Source organism: Equus quagga, chromosome 2 (assembly GCF_021613505.1).
Source record: "Equus quagga isolate Etosha38 chromosome 2, UCLA_HA_Equagga_1.0, whole genome shotgun sequence".
NCBI classification, from domain to species: domain Eukaryota; kingdom Metazoa; phylum Chordata; class Mammalia; order Perissodactyla; family Equidae; genus Equus; species Equus quagga.
This window is the reverse complement of record NC_060268.1, coordinates 144392638-144411394: the sequence shown is the minus strand read 5'-3', so window position 1 is coordinate 144411394 and position 18757 is coordinate 144392638. Positions and strand designations below refer to the sequence as shown.

At 41.6% G+C, this 18757-nt stretch overlaps 1 protein-coding gene across 2 annotated transcripts in view; it reads right to left on the bottom strand.

The window, feature by feature from the left end:
- The window catches only part of PAPSS2 (3'-phosphoadenosine 5'-phosphosulfate synthase 2), a 79180-nt gene that overhangs the window by 12900 nt on the left and 47523 nt on the right, over positions 1–18757 (bottom strand). Inside the window, exons 2-9 of one of the 2 annotated variants that reach the window (XM_046654466.1) lie at positions 16896–17013; positions 13332–13567; positions 12681–12819; positions 12017–12135; positions 11782–11895; positions 10149–10260; positions 6589–6603; positions 2080–2285 (exon numbers count right to left, since the gene is read on the bottom strand). In XM_046654466.1, coding sequence (XP_046510422.1) covers positions 2080–2285; positions 6589–6603; positions 10149–10260; positions 11782–11895; positions 12017–12135; positions 12681–12819; positions 13332–13567; positions 16896–17013 — 1059 coding nt within the window. The remainder of the gene's footprint in view (positions 1–2079; positions 2286–6588; positions 6604–10148; positions 10261–11781; positions 11896–12016; positions 12136–12680; positions 12820–13331; positions 13568–16895; positions 17014–18757) is intronic. The other variant, XM_046654467.1, reaches the window with a different exon arrangement.

Sequence of the window (18757 nt, the reverse complement as noted above, 5' to 3'; positions counted from 1 at the left end):
CAATGAAGAGTTCTTTTCCCAATAAAACCTGTGTCGTGTGTCTGGTAGTCACAACCTTCAACTCTCCAAGTGTAGTGTACACAGGGTGAGTGACTTTCTCTCTCTGGTTATCTACAGCCCATTTCTCACCATTGGCTCACTGGGGATGTTGATAGAGTCCCTCTAATGACCTATCGGTATAGAGTCACTGACTGCATCGTCCAGGCCCCAAGTTATACCACCAGTCTTCCTGGATTCTAAAAAAATTCTGAGCTCCAACTGCCAACACATGTTGCAAGACAAGATGAAAAGAAATAATTGCTTAAGAGCTTCCTTAGTTTTTTTTTTCTGTTAGTGATAATCATGTGTACATGGATGTTAGGCCCAAAAAGCAGAAATATCTGAGCTGTCATGATGAAAAGCCACTATTCTTTAAGTCACTGAGTGAAGATAAAATTCCAAACCTATCTGATTACGATCAGTAAAGGAGTGAATCAGAGGCATAATTAAGGCCCAGAACACAATTCCTCAAGTAGCTCTCAGTCAGTGTCAAGCAATTTCAAGGACTGTCTGCCAGCCTCTGGGAGAGAAATTGCTCAGATGGCCCTGAGCCGGATGTGCGTTAAGATTAAAGATGCTTATCTGAAGGATGGGGAGTTGTGTCCAATAAATGAAAAGCTGCTTTGCTTGCCCATTGACTTCTTGTGTTCAGAGGCCACCGCCAGGGACCTTAAAAACCCCTTCCTACATTGCAACATTCCACAACTGAAAAAAACAAAACAAAAAATAATTTTGCCTGACAGGTTCAGACAGGTTTATTCAAACATCCGTTTTACAGGGTCACAGGCCTGGAAGAGATCTCGGAGTTATTTTGAGTCTGGCCCCTTCCATTTATTTATTTATTATTATTTTTTAAAGATTTTGTTTTTTCCTTTTTCTCCCCAAAGCCCCCTAGGACATAGTTGTGTATTTTTTTAGTTGTGGGTCCTTCTAGTTGTGGCATGTGGGATGCCACCTCAGCATGGCTTGATGAGCAGTGCCATGTCCACGCCCAGGATCTGAACTGGCGTAACCTCGGGCCACCGAAGTGGAGAGCGCAAACCCAAACACTCGGGCACGGGGCTGGCCCCCCGCCCCTTCTTTTTATAAATGAAGAAAGTGAGCCCAGAGAGAGGATGTGTTTTCTAGAGTCTCCAGGGCTTTCAACTGTTCTCTAATCCTGTGAACTTTCTGAAAGTTAGTTATTCTGACTAGGGAATGTGACAAGTCAAATTAGCAGTACATATCTTTAAATTTCAACCCTAATGCTCTAACCTTGAATGAATGTTTTTGCATTCAATTTCACATATTTTTCTTTATGGGAAATGAACCGCTACCAGCAATTCCGTTAATACCCTCCAGTCCCACACCGTCACCAAAAGCAATTAGAAGCTGTGAAGGAATCTGAGGAGTTTTAGTCTATTCTGCCTTCAGGGAGGATAGCCTCAAAATAATCCTAATCAGGTAAACACACTTTTCAATCTTAAAAATATCCACTGATGAAAATGTGGTATCTTCCCTCTGGAAACTCAGCCACTATCTGTGCTGATGTTTGTTTACCCAAAGGATGTCAATGACCGCCCCCCCCCCCCCCCCCAAACACTGGCCACAGAGAATAAACTCTGTGTCTCTTTCCAGTGGTTGGTTGGACCCATGCTGTATGAAGAAATTGACTTTCCCTGTGAATTTTCAAGATAAGCAAGGCTGCAAGCTCTGGCTATAGTTTTGTGCATAGCTATGACTATGATTTTGGTCCTCTATTCATAATGCTTGACTAAATTCTCCACCCAGTCCAGCTGTTTCCCATTGAGCTGAGGGCAACAGCCATCACAAGAGCCCAGGACTGAAGATGTCATCTAGATCAGGCCTCGAACACAAAGACATTTCTTTGCCTCTTTCTAAAAAGATCTCCAAGGCAAGGCCTGCAAAACCTCCCTTAGAAATGCATTCTTCCATGTAACCTCGGTTTTCCTAAGTCATTTGGGAAGGAATTAAAAGGAATTATTTTTGTCCTAAGTTGAAAGGGATCAAGAAAGCCTTTCCAAAGATTTTGCAACTTACTTTGATATGGGGGTGTTTTGCACATGTTGTCCCCCACACACGGGAGCAATACTCCTCTTTTCTATTTTCATAGAATTCAGGGTCTTGTAAGATAGCCACCCTCCGTCCACCATGTGTCAAGACGATCTTGCTGCACCCTTCCAACCGCTTCTTTTCATCCTCAGAGACAGGCAGTACAATGGGAATGCTCATGTTGATCACGCCATCTGTAGAAAGAGCCATGTGATGTGTGAATATGGGATAAAGGTGTGCTGTCCTTTAAGCATGACTCAGATGTACACAATGTCCCTTCCAAACATTTCCTGCAAAAGGCATTAAGACCTAAATCCAACGTGGTGCATTGGCTGCACTGGTTTCTCTAGCGTCTATGATGAGAAGTCCTTAGGGGTCTTCTCAAAGCAGGAGATGCGGCATTTGTGAAAAATGGGCTGAGTTTCAAATTGCAGAGGTGGCTTCAGTAAGCGATCTAATTTGCAGGACCAGGATGGGGGGGCCGGGTGTCTCCCTTCTGAATTCCTTTTTTAAAAATGATCCTGACCTCAATGCATTTGGGAGCTTAGTGTTTAAAAACCCAAGTAACAAAATAAAGGTAGGCAAAACAAACCAAAACAAAAGCCTCCAGTCTTTCTTGGAAATGAAACTTGTAACAAGGTTGGCAAGTCTCTTACTATCTGTTTAGGCTCTAATTTCACCACCAACACATTGAATTGAAAAAGAAAAAAAAGCAGACAACTAACATTAACCAACAGAACCCTAAACAAGTGGTCCCCGTGGTGTTGTTTGTTTACTAGGCTCCAGGCACAGCCTCACCTTGAAATATTTTTGAAAAGGGAATCACAAGTCTTGCTAACTCAACTACAATGGGGAACCATCAGTTGAAAAACCCAGAGTGAAAAACAACATAAAGTTTATTTACTAAAGCTCAGGCACTTTCTTTGGAGAGTGAGTGCCTCTCACCTTCATGCTGAGTCTCTTACTTTAAAAGGAATTTAAATCAACTGGGTGTTCTGGTCTCTCCGTATTCAAGGCAACAAATGAGAAGGAGTGGAGTGGAGTGTTCAGAAAAGTTACGTTTTCAGCCTCAAGAAATGTCAAGTGACAGCTGGACAATAAAGGAAGGGACAGGAAGACTGTTTAAAAACACACATTAGAAATGGAGATGGTTAATTTTATGTGTCAACTTGGCTAGGCTGCAGTACCCAGATATTTGGTCTAACATTATTCTAGATGTTTCTCTGAAGGCATTTTTAGATATGATGAACATTTAAGTCAGTAGACTTTGAGTCAAGCAGATTACCCTCCATGATGTGGTGGGCCTCAGCCAATCAGTTGGAGGCCTTAATAGAAAAAGAAGAGGGAATTATGCTAGCAGGTCACCTCTGGACTTGAACTGTAACTCTGCCAGTCTACCCTGCAGATTTTGGATTTGCCAAGCCTCCATAATTGCATGAGCCAATTCCTTAAAAATCTCCTCTCTTGTGCACGTGCACACACACAAACGGTTCTGTTTCTCTGGTAACCCTAATTAATACAGAAACTAAAAATACAAAGTCAGGGGGGTCCTTTAGAATGGGGCCAACAATCCCACAGCTCCCCAATTCTCAGGGTATTAGTACATTAGAGCTCAGCTTAATAACTTGCATAACTAGTGACGATGGAGTCATTTTTTAAAGTTTCCATATGTTTAAAACATTCTTTTTTTTTTTTTAAGTGAATAAGAAGTTGTTGTTTGGGTATTTTTAGAGGTAAGAACATTTTTTAAATGTTTCTAGATAAAATGGTTAAAAGGTTTAGTTGTTTTTTAGTTTGGAGCTTAAAAGGATACAATTTGGTTCCCTGGAAACATGTAATTTCTTAATGAAGCCAGATAATGTAAAAGAAATTACACACCTGTTTTCCTTCTTTTGTAATGGTGCCCTAACATTCTAACAAATATGTTAGTCTCTTAATTGTACTTACAGGTGAGCAAATGGGGGCACATAGTTAAGTGTATAACACTAACGAATATTAGGGAGATTTTGGGGGAGTTCTCAAGTTCAAGCCTCAGAAGGGAATGAAAGGAAGTTGAATAAAGAAAACATTCAACTCCAGAGGAAACAAATGCTGTGATTTATGGATTTCAGGAAATGTACCATGGATTAATGAAGTCTTCCAAAGCTAACTTTCAAAATCCAACATTTAGAGCACCTCTCATAGAGGTAAAGATCTGAGATCTGAGTTCTATTCCTTTGGAGCAGGGCCAGCCTGATGGCACAGAAGTTAAGTTCACACGTCCCACTTTGGCAGCCCGGGGTTGGCTGGTTCGGATCCTGGGTGTGGACCTACACAATGTTTGTCAAGCCATGCTGTGGTAGGCATCCCACACATAAAGTAGAGGAAGATGGGCATGGATGTTAGCTCAGGGTCAGTTTTCCTCAGCAAAAAGAGGAGGATTGGCAACAGATGTTAGCTCAGGGCTAATATTCCTCAAAAAGAAAAAAAATATATATATATATATATATATATATTCCTTTGGACATAACACTCTCCTTAGTAGCTATGAAACCAAAGTCTCCAGGTATATCACTTCACACCTTTCAAATACTTTCCAAAAGTTACTAGGACCTAAAGAATGTCACAGGATATGGACAGCAACCGCCAGCAATAAAGAATGCCTGCCTCTCATGAAATCTTGCAACCTGCTCTGGAACCCTTTATAAACCACAAGTAAGATACTATGCACAGAGTGCATGGGTTTTGCCATTCAAGTAACTCCTTTGTTTTAAAGTTCGTGGGCAACAAGAGCAGTCCAAGCCCTGTGCAGAGAACACCAAACTCAAAGTCAAGTGCTCTCACGTGTACTACCTGTGTTGTTCACCTTCTCTGTGCTCAGTTTCCTCACTTGAAGAAAAGGATAATAAATAATATGTAAATCCCTTGGTTGCTGGGAGGAGGCAGACCGTAAAGCTCTAGATCAACGGAGGTTTATGATAAAAGATCATTGAACCCACCACATAGTCTAGTTGAGAAAAAGGAGGAGAAGCTAACAAAGAATAACATGTTGATGATCTCACTAGAAATCATGCATTCTGTGGATTACTGACCACCCTGCTTATAAGGAGTGACTTTATCAAAACAAAGTAAAAACAAAATCAAAGCAAAAGGTGGGCAGGACGCTGGAGGAAGCCTAGCTCTGTCCGCAACATGCTTGCAGCGCTGTTTCCCATCCATTATTCTGGGTTGAAATGCAAGGGATACTCCACTTTCCTGCCGCAATCGCCTCCTTCGGTCCACTAGGACCCTGCCCAGTGTAGCGTCTGATCCACCTTCATCTCAGCCTTGAGTGAAAATCTGAACTGAGGGAACGGCACTCCCTGACAGGTCGTCAGGATAAGAGAGCTAATCTGTGGGATGTTATGGAAAGGAGTTCTACTGAGCAGTAATGCCAACTGATTTCAGACACCTATAGGTACAACTCCCTATGAGTGTAAGCAGATTTCCCGTGGTTTTGTCATCTTTAGTAACTTCCTAAAACATAAACTTATCCAACAATTTAACTCTGTGTTGAAACATTCTCCATGGCTTTAAACATTGATTAGGGCTGTCATTCTTTTTCCATTGTTGCTTCAGCTCTGGTGGGAACCGCCCTGATGATCTGATTGTGGTATATTTCACTTTGGCAAAGAGTAGTGTAGTTTTTTAGGCATGGTTAGTCCAAGACATCACTCCATGTTCAATTGAATAATTTTGCTTTTGCTTTAAATAATTTTCAAGCCTGTCGTTTTAACCTTGTAGAGCTGCTCCTCAGTTGTTTGGGACTGTTTCTACACAAAAACTAAATTAGTTTTTATTGCTTAACTAGACTTTTTTCAGGAAAACAACAATGATAAAAACAATACCAAAGATAAATGATATCTTCAGAAATTTACCTTTTCCTTCTGGCACAGTGCAGATGTTTACAGTCACGGCAACTGTGTATTTATTCCAAGTTCTCTAACTATCAATCATCACAGCTTGAAATTAAATTCATGCATAATCACACATCACAAACAAATGAAGGACAATCATCCACAATCCAACCAGGTGCATCTACTTTAAATTGCATCTAAAATTGACCTATCCATCCTCCATTGAAAACATTTTATAAATGCAATAGGAAAAAAAGGTCCAGATTTGTGAAACTAAATGAGGACCAACATTCAGTAGAAGTAATTAGCAGAAAGGATCATAAATTTTTAAAATCTCGGGAACAAAATGTGCAACAATAATTTAGAAACCAGTTTACTTTTGTCAGCTAAAGACAACACTAAAAACAACAGCTGTGTCTGATCCAGAAATTTTCTGTTTTTTGGACTCCGTCAACAGAAGGATATAGCATTATTCTATTCTAACTGGTTGGATCATGAATTGTTAGCAATTCCAACTGGTTCATTTGGATCTTTTTTTTTTAGTTATGTTCTTAACCACTTCTAATTAATGTAACATATTGAATTACAATAATTTAACTACTTGGAAAGTTAAAGTACATACCAGGAACGACCACGCCTAGAGAAATACAAGCACAAGTAAGAAACGTTTTCAGCTATCCACCAAAATAATCTTAAAGCAACAATGTCAAGGAACAAATTCCTATTATGAAAATTCACACATACTAAGATATTTGCGCCTGCTATTTTTAAAAATAGAGAACATCTGACAGGCAAAAGCTGGTGAAACCAGAATTTGTATTGAATATTGTTTAATGCAACCCAAAAGCATCATTCAGATAATTACTTGTTTTATAATAATTGTAACATATGTCAGTAGCCACCCCCCCGCAACTTCAGCAAGAAGCTGTCTCTTACAAATATGTGTTATTATAACTACTGTCAAATGGTTCCAGACCAGACTTTAAGAGATGTAGAAGCAAACTACTCTCGAACATCCTAGAATCCCAGATGTTTAGAGGACGTGAAACTGCCCAGTAGAAGAAGTACAGATACTAGACCCGGGATAACCTGGATTTGAATGCAGGCTTCTTTGAGTGAGTTACTTATACTTTCCAGTGCTTGTTTCCTCATACGGACAAAATATCTTCACAGTGTGTTATCCAGATTCAATGTGATATCCCATGTCAAACGCCAGGGTCGGAATACATTATGTGCTGAATAAATGCTGGCAGTATATATGGAAAGCCCTCAAGTCCTGCCTTAGAAAGCCGTTTATTCTTTTAAACTTTCACCATCTGAATGAGATGGGTATGGTTATTAAATCCCCATTTTACAGATGAGGGAACTGAGGCCCAGTGGGTTTAAGGCCTTTGCCCCAGGTTCATAGCTCATCACTGGCTGTGAACCCAGACCGTCTGGCTCCACAGCTCACTCTTACCCACTCTGATTTCCTGCCTCTGCTCAGGTGAAGAGGGGCAGCATACTATATCCCTGGTACCTATTTTTATTAATTGATTTACTTGGGAGTTGAGGAGGCTTCTGGAGGGTGTTGGAACTTTTGAATCCTAACTACAACTGAGGTTGCATACACATGTCTAGTGGACTCTGGTTTCAGGGGTAGATGCACAGCACAGCCAGCACAGAAGCCCTGCAGGGAAAGAAAGAGTCTTGCAGAGAGTCCCAGAAACAGGCCTGAAGGTGGAATGGGGTGAGGGTTATAGAAACAGCATGACCTCTGGTCTTAACCTCCCCTCACATAGCCACACCAGCAACCACAGGAGAATAAAGGCCTGTGTACAGATTACAGTTGTTTCACTCAGTTCTCTAACTCTGTGGGACTTAAGCAACCTGCAAGAGGGTCCTCTACCGGGGTTAGCACAGAGGAAAGGAGCATCCTCCTCCCACTTGAGAAAGAGTCGGTGAACTGCCACAGCCCTGTGGGTACAAGGACTTCAGTGGCTGGAGTGAATGGGCAGGATCTGCACCTCTGTGGGTGCAGAGAGCCACACAGATCCACATGGCAAGTGGTATACGGCTGTGGGCCTGACTCGACAGCACAGGAAACATACTCCTTGAGAACTCCCACAAACACGTGGGTGTAGGCTTTGTTAAGAACTAGGATTTCTGTATGAGCAGGTAGGGGCTGGGAACTAGCGGGATTCAAGTATTAATGGGAAAGTGACCTCATTCATATCCCCAGACTGGTGGGCTTGGGGGAATAGACACCAGATTATGTGGGAAGTGGGAGCAATAATAAGTGTTTCATCCACCTTATGGTAGTGAGGGTCAAATAAGAAAAAGAAAAGCAGTATGTTTTGCAAATTGAAGAACACCATAAAATGAAATTGGAAGGGTGTGAGAGGGAGGCCAAGAGATTTTGCCTAAATTATCCAAATAGAATATCTGCATTAGCTGTTCTTCTTTTTGGATCAAAGACTCCTTTAAAAATCTATCAAAAGCTATGAACTCTTAGCCCAGGAAAATTCCCCTTCTCCCCTTCTTAACACACAGACTATTCTTGCCTAGTCTAGGATGTTTTCTGTCCCTTCACTCTGAAGTCCTAGAGCCCAGGTTAAGGACCCTGATTTCCATCAACATTTACTTCTGCAACCACAGCCACTGCCCTGGTGTTTTTCTTTATGGAACAAATACTTGTCAAAGGTGACAGTACTGTGTCTGTAATAAGGTCCTCACTTTCAATGTGGTTCACTTTGTCTTTTTCACAGCTCTGGCCTGAATGCTCATGGTCAACTCAACCTCTTGTTTGTGGCTGGTTGCTGAGTCCAGCGACATTTACTTGATCCAGCTTGTGTTCAGCGTGTGTCAAAATTAACACATCAAGGTAAATGTCAGCCTTTCTTGTACACACATCCTGGCTTTCTAGCTTTTATTGGAAAGGACATCAGGAGAGCAGCCTGGTATGGAGGGAGCACCAGGCCAGAAGTCAGGAGATTCTCAACTCTGGTCTTGGACCCCTCACTTATCAATGGTATGAACTTGAGAAAAGGACTTAACCTTAGGTCAGTTTCCTCATCTGTAAAGCAGTATAATAATAGTTGCTTCTCTTCTAGGGCTTTCATAAGGATCAAATAAAATAATGCCTGAGAGAATGCTCTGAAAACAGAGAAATGCTGTACAGATATGCATTATTATTGTTAAGGCAAGCTATAAGTAAATCAGGTGTCTTTTGGAATGCTATTTAATCCAAGAAATGAAGGTCTCAGGTTGTGGGACATTATCAGCCACAGCAGAGGAATAAGGAGAGAGACCTCATTTTGACCAGAGTCCTTGAGTTCTGATTCTGGCGTTACGCCCCATTCCCCAGGCAGAGGCACAGGCCCAGAACATGAATACCTTTCCCAAGAAAGAACATCTGATTTGATTTTTCTTCCTAAAGGGTGTGGAGCCCTGCTCAGTATTACAAATTTAGCACAACTCTACCACCACCCGTTCCCCACTAATCAGTCATTCCCCAAGGTCTTGACATAGACAAGCTCCATTTGATAAGCTGAGGTAGTTCTAGGAAGAAAATGATCATAGAAAGTCCCAGAAGTTTTCTGAATAACACATGCTTCCAACCTGGACCAGATCAGTTCTCTAAAAGCCATTCAGCTTGTGCACAGGAAGCTGCCCTAACAACCCCTGCTGGAGTTTACTGGGTGAAGCCATCCTAATATACTTCATGCGTGGACATGAATATCAACACTTCACTATCCACCAAGGAGAGCAGCTGCAGACCAACTTGGAGGGTGGGAGGCACCCCGCCAGTCAGCAGTGTGCACTGAGTGCATCCTGGCTGCCCCAGGATGGTCCCAGCAGCTGGCAACAGTGCTTCTGACTGTCTACTGCCTTCTGAATACCAGGGCCAGCAAAGGGCAGGTGGAGTTGAAGCAGACTTAACCTTCTCTCAGCTTTGTGTGCAAGTTAAACCTTCATTTTTCAGTTCTTTAGTTTTAAATAATCAATAATCCTTTGAGGATAACCAAAAAAATGCTAAAAATGGAGGCTGATACACAATAGAATTGGACGCACTGTAAATGATCTAGATATTTTCACAATAAGATTTACAAACCAAGGCATAACATTTCTTGTTCTTGTGAAGACTTCTGAGAAATATTTTTTTTCTTTAATAATGAAGAGTAAGAAACAAAAAACTCATACCATCTAGCAGGGCGCCAAAGTGCAAAACCTGCAAGTACTCCTTCTCTCGCATAAAACCTTTGAGGGGAGTGGCCCAGCCTTCACTCAAAACTTGGACCCACTGAAGATCCAGCTGCAAAACAGGAAAGCAGGTGAACATTTCCATAAGCTCTGTTTTCCAGCCATCTGGCGCCAGGGGAGTCCTTTCTTACACAGTTAACAGGAGAATGAGGTCAGAACCTTTTATGTTTTAAGTATTCCTGTATGTTATGCTGACTCATGATCTAGGGGCCAGATGAGTTTGAGTCTACAGGAGAGTGGTGAAAAGATTTCAAATTGAGATGATCTATTGGAACACTTGAGGCTCTTTCTACCCATATGATGTGCAAGTGTGTTGAAAATTCACTGTTCATTCTTTCTTTTTTTCCGCAATAATTCCAGTTTGGCTATGCTTTTTCACTGAATGTACTAGTTATTTGAGTGAATTGGGCAAATCATTGACTCTAACATAAAAGTCCAAATTCTCAGCATGATATTGGAAGCCCTTCAAGCTCTGGTCCTTTGGGGCTTGCGTAGGGATTTCTACCCACTCTAACTCCCCACTTGGGGGCCTATTCACCAAAAATGCCAGACAAGGTGTAGTCTAAACATACATGTGGTTTCAGGCCTATCCTCCTCTCCACCTAAAAACTCCTATTCATCCTTTAAATTGCAGCTCATGCGTTACTGCTATGAAGCCTTTCCTGTCATCTCTAGGATCAAAAACATTAATCCTTAAATTATTTGAAGTTCTTCTGTACCTGGCAGCCCATTTTGTTATCGGAACTACCCATCTACACTGTAATCATAACTAAGAGTTTCTCATCTTCCCAGAGCATTGGAGAACTTAGAATTTATTTTTTAGATTCAGGGGGCTCTGTATATAAATTTGTCATGAGTTCTTAGAGTATGGAGACTTCATGAGCTGAAGCAAGTTCCCAACTTACTCTGTCTCTCATTAAGGTGTCCAAGGTTTTAATGGATAATGTAAAGTTACCAGCGAAGACTTGATCACCTTGTGTGGACCAATTAACACTGACCCATAAAAAGGTCAAGGCATCTGCAGGACAGTGTGTTGGGGTTGCATCTTATATCTTTGGGGTAGTAAAATCAATGCAACCAAAGCTGCTTCCCTCTCTCCTCAGACTGGACCCTCCCCGATGAGGGAAGAGCGGAACTTGCAGAGCAGCAAAAGATCAAGGCATTCATATTATTTTAGGACCGAGCTGTTCTTTGTTTTCTTCAAATTCCATTTAGATTGCCCAAGAAGCACTTGTATTCTGGACAAACTGTTTTCTTAGCAGCTGCCAACAAATAATTTCTGCCTATTACTGAAGGCATAATGACAACTCTGTAAAATTGTCCTAGGGAAATACAGAAGTTACCCTCCTGGTCTGCATCTACATGGCATTGATCAGCTGCCTTCTGGCAACTCTTGGTGACAAATTTGTTTGGAGAAGAGATAAAAAAAAAAATTGGCAAGATGAAGTGATTTTCTTTCTGGACATTGCATTTCCCTTATGCATACCTTCCCTATTGTTCAGAGGAACTGTAAACAGATTCTTATGACTGGCATGAAGCCTAAGTCTCCTTTGGCCAGTCTGCACCCTCTTACCTTGGTAATTGATAATGAAGGGAGAGCTTCAGCCTCAGCTTGCACTTGGTCGAGTTTGTTTTCCGGCACAAAGAGTTCATGGATGCCTTTGATTACAGTGTGGGGTACAATGTTCTGAAATGAAGCGGAATTGGTAACAATTGGAAATGAAGACAGTAAAAAGAATGCTTCAGTGAACAGATGATCTCTCACGACTTCATTAAATTAGAAAGAATCAGACAACCAGTCCACCCACCTGCTCTTGCAGAAGTTCCACTACCTGCTGGACACAGTCATCCACTGAGGACAAGTTGGTTTTAAGCACAAGCTCAGGAGTTTCAGGTTTCTCATAATCAGAATCAATACCCGTAAACCCTGCAAGACAGACGATGAACGTCACACCTGCACCTACAGAACAATCTTTTTAATCAATAAGACATAACATATGTGAGAATAATTTATTAAAGTAAGAATTCAGATTATAACAGAAAAGGTCAAACGGCCATCCTTGACCTCTGGCCATAGTAAGAAAATATACAACTATATTGTCGAGGCCCCAATTTTCAACAAAATCTGGCTAAGTCCAAGCCCTCTGCAGCTGATTAGAATCAAAAAGGCAGACAAGGAGAAGGAAAAAGTCTGAAACACTCCTTCTACACACTCACAAACCCATAACCATTGGAGTGCTCTGAACTTTATTGCTTGTGGCTGAGGTGACAGTTCATGAAAATTACGAGCCCACCTTTTAATAAGCCCATGAACAAAATGAATATATTATGGTTTGATAAAAACTTGCGTATGCTGTATGCAATTTTGGAAAGCAGTCTTTGAAACTTCAGAGGGATTTCTGGGGACAGACTGAGAGGGACCGGCAGCTAAGTAACTGGCAAGGGTGCCGCTCGCTGAGCTGGTTCTCCTACCTTTGATCTCCCCAGCTCGGGCCCGTTTGTAGAGGCCTTTGACATCTCTGCTTTCACAAATGTTTAGAGGCGCATCCACAAATATTTCAAAGAACGGCAGTCCCGCCGATTCATGGATTTCGCGGGCTTTCTCACGATCCTGAAAGAAAATACGAGTAAGAATGTAAGAAGAGGTTTCACAATGAAATTCATCACAAAACATCGTGTGCTCTGGAATTTTATAGCCTTAAGATAACACTGAGGTTTCTGCAGAGGTGGTGGGACACTTGTCCTTAAGTCCAGAAATTTTGCTCTAGTTGGTAATGAACTGCTGTTTTCTTTAGCAGGCTAAGCATTCTGACTTTTTAAAGAAATGAAATTACAGTTTAAAGTTTTTCTTCCTTTCTCCTCTGGCCAGATGTCCCTTACAATTGTGAACGTGGAAGGGTTTATGCCAGCTGGTGCCCTGACATCTGGAAATGAAGGAACTCTCTTCATGTAACCAATATTAAATAGAGGAAATGAGGGAGCAGGGGAGGGAAGGAAGAAACAAGTGAGGAAAATTGAAAGTATAACATTCTTTTTCGCCCTCCTCTCCCCCTCCTCATTTTCCTCGCAGTTTGAGAGCACTGGCGCTGTGTGTGGGAGTTACGTGCAGCCAAATCATGTTACCTTTGTGAAAGGAGAAATGAAGCTGGTAATGCAGATCAGACCAGCATCAGCAAACAGCTTGGCCACCTCGGCAATCCGCCGGATATTTTCTTCTCTGTCCCCAGGAGAGAATCCAAGGTTCTTGTTGAGGCCCTGACGGATGTTGTCCCCATCGAGGGAGTAGCAAGGGATGGCGTGGGAGACAAGGTACTCTTCCAGAGCAAAACTTATCGTTGTTTTTCCAGCACCGGAGAGACCTGTTCAGAACAGGCAAGACAAGACTGGCATTGTCCCCGATTGTTTAAGATGACAGATTGTGACTTGGTCCAGTAATTTGTGTAATTACACCCTCATTGCAATCATTTGATTGACCTCAAATTAAAATCTAGAAAAGGCACAGTTTTCTACAACTTAAGTACTTGTATTTCTTTCAAATCTTAAAATAACAATTTGTTCATTATTAGGATTATAGGTTTTCAAAGCTAGCGGGTTCAAAAATAGGGAGACCTGGGAGGCTGCGTATGGTCCTTGATGAGTTCTACTTTGCCTACAGAGTGTTTTAAAGATTAGAAAGTTGTGCATACAAATTCAGACTCTGGCTTCTCTTGAAAAAATCAGATCTGTCAACAGTGTTCTCCTATCTCCCTCTGACAGCAGTCGGCCCCAGGAGACTGGCAGGCCCACCGCCCACATGAAGACAAAGAACCATCCTGTAGATAAATTTGAGTTGCCATTTACTGTTAGGTGTTCAGAGTCTTGACATGAGAACAGAGTTACCTGGTGCCTTTTACCATGGTTTCACAGCACAATGATTGGAACAGACTTTATAATTTGTGTATGAGAGAAACCATAAGGAGAAAGAAATACAACTTGCCAAAATTACTTAAGAGCTCAAAATCTGAACTACCCAGGAAAAGAAGCACTCTAAAAATTCAGTTGTCCTAAAGATCTCTGAACCTGAAGAATATTCCATCATGCCAAGCCACTGTCAGACAGTACCCGGGCACGGAAGAGGAAACGTTAGGGGGGAAGAAAAGAAAGTCAAGAAGTTAATACAAAGAAGACAGCAGGAAGAAAGAGGAAAAAGATGGAAAAAGTAAGAGAAGAGCAGGGATGAAGGACAGAGAGGAAAGACAGAAAGGAGACTTGGAAAGAAAGGCAAGATACGAGGCGTAAACCACTAGTTGCCATATTTTTAGCTAGGTTTTAAAGTCATCCCCTTGGCTTTGACAAGGATCATTAGAAGAAATGGCTACACGAAGAATATGTTGGCAATCTTTGTACATCATTATTGAAGACATTGTCTATTATATTACGATGTAACTAAATATCATTTGAATGAAGACAAATGTGATAAATTCCTCTTAAAATTTATGTCTGGTTGTGGGGTAGGAGAAATGGAACTCCTGAATCTCTGGTATGTTCTCTCGCATCACAAAATGAGAGAAATCATAGAAATTTCCCCCAATTTCGCTTCAGCTCTCTGGAAAGTAAGCGCTAAATCACAGTGATCGTATTAAACTAGATTGTTGGCCATGGTTATTTTAATACATTGAGGAAGCACTAATTAGATTCCCTGAGAGTTTTCCTACGGGCCAGGCGCTGTGCTAAGTGCACATGTGCATTTAATTGTACCTACACCTCTAGGAGGCAGGTACTATCTTTATTCTCACTTTAAAAATAGGAAAACCGAGATTTAGAGAAGTTAGTTGGCTTGTCCAAAGTCACACACTTAATGTAGGTGGAGCTGGGGCTCAAATCCAAGTCCCTGGATTTGAAGGATTTGGTTTCTTCTGGTCTGCCTGGTTAATATCCTACCTCTGCAACAAAAGAATACAAAATAAATTGGGAAAAGATGATTTTTTTTAACAGGTAGAAAAAGGGTAAGTATATCCTTCAGATTCCTTTTTTTTCTTTTCTACCATTTCTCTTTTCTTCTCAAGGGTGTTCCACATTAAGAAAAAATGGACTCTGTGTTTATGTCCCAATTCAAAAGTTGGGCAAACATGTGAAGGCAAACATATGAATCAAATACATAACAAGAGGGAACCGTCTGGAACACAGCTGTGATATATCTACCAGAAAACACCACGCCTCTCAGAGGGAGCCGGGGAAACATCTCAGGAATCACGACAGGTGAATACCACCTGTTGGAATATAGCAGCTCCTTGGCCACTGTCTAACCTCACCCTGGAAACTGTAAAAACTTGTTTTACCAGGAATGAATGGAATCAGGAAACCAAAGCAAGTGCCGTAGGCACTAGGAACAAACTTAAAAAAGAAGAATGAGGCTGATTTAGACAGGAATGGGAAACACTCAGAAGAGCAATGAAAGATGCAAAGCAGGTCCCTCCCTGCGATATTCTTTAGAATTATCTTCAGATAAGTCAGCATTTGTGAGCAGATCATAACACATGAGTTGATTTCATAACCTAGATAAACCTATCTTTGCATCTGAACTCATCTCTATTTGAAATACCATGTTCATGCAATGAACACGGTTTTTCCTTTTAGGTCCAGGCTATGTCAGACTTACAGTCCCAAGAAACAACTTCCTCTACCTTGCACTCAGAGTATAACGTAACAGCCCAGGACTAACTCCAGTTCTGTCACTAACTCTTAGCTTTGACATTCTGTACTATAATAACACAAGAGAGGCCGGCCCAGTGGTGTAGCAGTTAAGTTTGCATGCTCAGCTTTGGTGGCCCCAGATTCACAAGTTTGGATCCTGGGTGCAGACCTACACACTGCTCATTAAGCCATGCTGTGGAAGTGTCCTACATACAAAATAGAGGAAGACCGGCACAGATGTTAGCTCAGGGCCAATCTTCCTCACCAAAAAAAAAATTGGGGGGGAGCAATCCTCAGCCAAATAGAAATCACTTGTTTTCCTTCTTGTGCAGATTCTTATGTGTTTTTTTTACCCTGAGTGAAACAGTTCCCTAGAATGTTAAAACATCAGAAAATGATAAAGAATAGCTCTAAACATTCAAAACTTTATGGACAGCCAAATGCTTGAGGTCCAATTAGGAAAACTCCATTCATAACTGCTAGTAAATGTGTTTAGCCATGAACACGAGAATTACGGAATTCCTTAGTGCTGAAAAGGAATGTCGTAATCAACTTGTCCCATCCTTTCCTGCCAAAGAGGAGAAAACAGAACTAGAGATGTTCCATAACTTGATCAAAGTCCTATTTCTCACTGATGATAGAGTTAGGACTTACATTCAGGCTTTCTACTACAGCTCTTAGCCCCCTTCTTTTTTTTTTCCTTTGGTGAGGAAGATTGACCCTGAGCTAACATCTGTGCCAGTCTTCCTCCACTTTTTGTATGTGGGATGCCACCACAGCATGGCTTGATGAGCAATGTGTAGGTCTGCACCCAGGACCCAAACCCGCAAACTCTAGACCACCAAGAGGAGCACACAAACTCAACCACTCCACCACTGGGCCAGCCCCTCAGCCTCCTTCTATCATTAAAATAAATACATAATACATATAATATGTTATACTAAGTTCCTCAAAACTGTGTGTCACATGTCAATTTTCAATTAGAAAAAATGTACACATAGCAACATGGCATACCTGTCAGCCACACGGTACATCCTCGGAATCCGCCCCTTGTTCCAACCACCTGCCCTCTCTTGTTCCTGCTCACGTGGTGGGCCTGATAGATGACATTGGTGGATTTCTGCTCGGTCCCCTACAAAACAAGCCAAAATCAAACACAATATTTGATTAATAAAATAATAAATATATAGAAATAAAATAACAAATTATGTTAATAGTCTTCCTTAACTGAAATGGCTCTTTTATAATTGGCATACAGAGTATCATTTACCAATTCCACTACTTTAGAAACAGACTACCTTTAGAATACTCTTCATGACCCTTTGAAAGTATAATTTGAATGAGACAATTATTGCTACAATGTAAAAGTTCTGGTTCGATGACATATAAAACTGTGCACCTTTAGGTAATGGTTGGGTGAATGTCTTTGTTTCTATAAACGCCTGTTCTCCCCAAGTCCTATGGGCATGAACTGAAAAGAACCCGAATATTCCAACCACTGAGGAAATACTAGAGTAAGGCTGGTTGAGACCCACTCTCTAGGGAGCCAGGGAGAGGCCCAGATCACAGAGTAAAGGGATAAAGTCGGTAATACGTGTCTTAGTCCCACCCAGATATGAGACATCAGGGACTTAAGAGTTTAGTTCTCGAGTGGAGGTCGATGCCCTGGGGCTACTTTTTCACAAGCACTGAACTCTGCTTCTACTTTCCGAAGAATCAGAGTATGAACTTTTTAATCCTTCAAAAAGCCCTGCAGAAACGGATGTACCAGTTATCAGTCTTGGAGGCTAATTCAAATCTCGAATGTCTTTATTTTGGCTGTGATAAAACCAGCCCAGCGAGGGCACAAATTATCTGATCCTGATCCTAAACTGGATCCAGTCATATGACCAGAAGGCATATGTCTGATGAATAAAGAAGATAAAATGAACGAATAAATACAGTTTTTGGTGGACACACTCTTAAATAACATGTGATCCAAGGAGGGTAAGGCAGGGGAACCCATAAGAGTGGTTAAATTAAAAGGTTGAGGGGCTGGCCCCGTGGCCGAGTGGTTAAGTTCGTGCACTCTGCTTTGGCGGCCCAGGTTTTCACCTGTTTGGATCCTGGGAGAGGACATGGCACTGCTCATCAGGCCATGCTGAGGCAGTGTCCCACATGCCACAACTAGAAGGACCCACAACTAAAATATACAACTAAGTACTGGGGGGATTTGGGGAGAAAAAGCAGGAAAAAAAAAAAAGATTGGCAACAGTTGTTAGCTCAGGTGCCAATCTTTAAAAAAAAAAAAACAGTTGGGAACTACCCATATATGTCTTTGATGTGATAATTAAAATTCTAATGACAGATGTAATCCACGTCTCTGAACTGTAAAAAGTCTCTGGAACCTTTTAAACGCCACCCGTGTACACCCACCAGAGTTAAGAAAGCACTCATATTCTTTGATCAAGACCCAGCGAGGCTTAGAAAACTCCAGGCCATGTGAGGGCAACTTTTATATTCCGGAGCAAATCAGTTCAACTCTTTATCTGCCTCCTTTGGGGAAAAAAAAAAAAAAGGAATGCAACTAGGACAGTCTAGAGGCTTAAATGAGATAACGGATGTGAAAATGCTCCTTCAATAGCGAAGTTCTCTACCATTGTGGATGCTACTGCTGATTATTCAGTGTATACTCCAAGCAGGAAAGGCTGGAGCCAGCTTGATTAGGATCAGGAAAATGGCTTCGAGACCAAGGGAGAAGGGCCTGCTAGTGAGGCACAGAGCTCAGCAAAGGGGCAGTCAGACAGGGGATGGACATCAGTGTCAGAGAGATCCAAGAGGAAGGTGCTGAAGGCACAGCAGGATCTGCTGGGTTAAGCCACATAAAACCCTCCAAA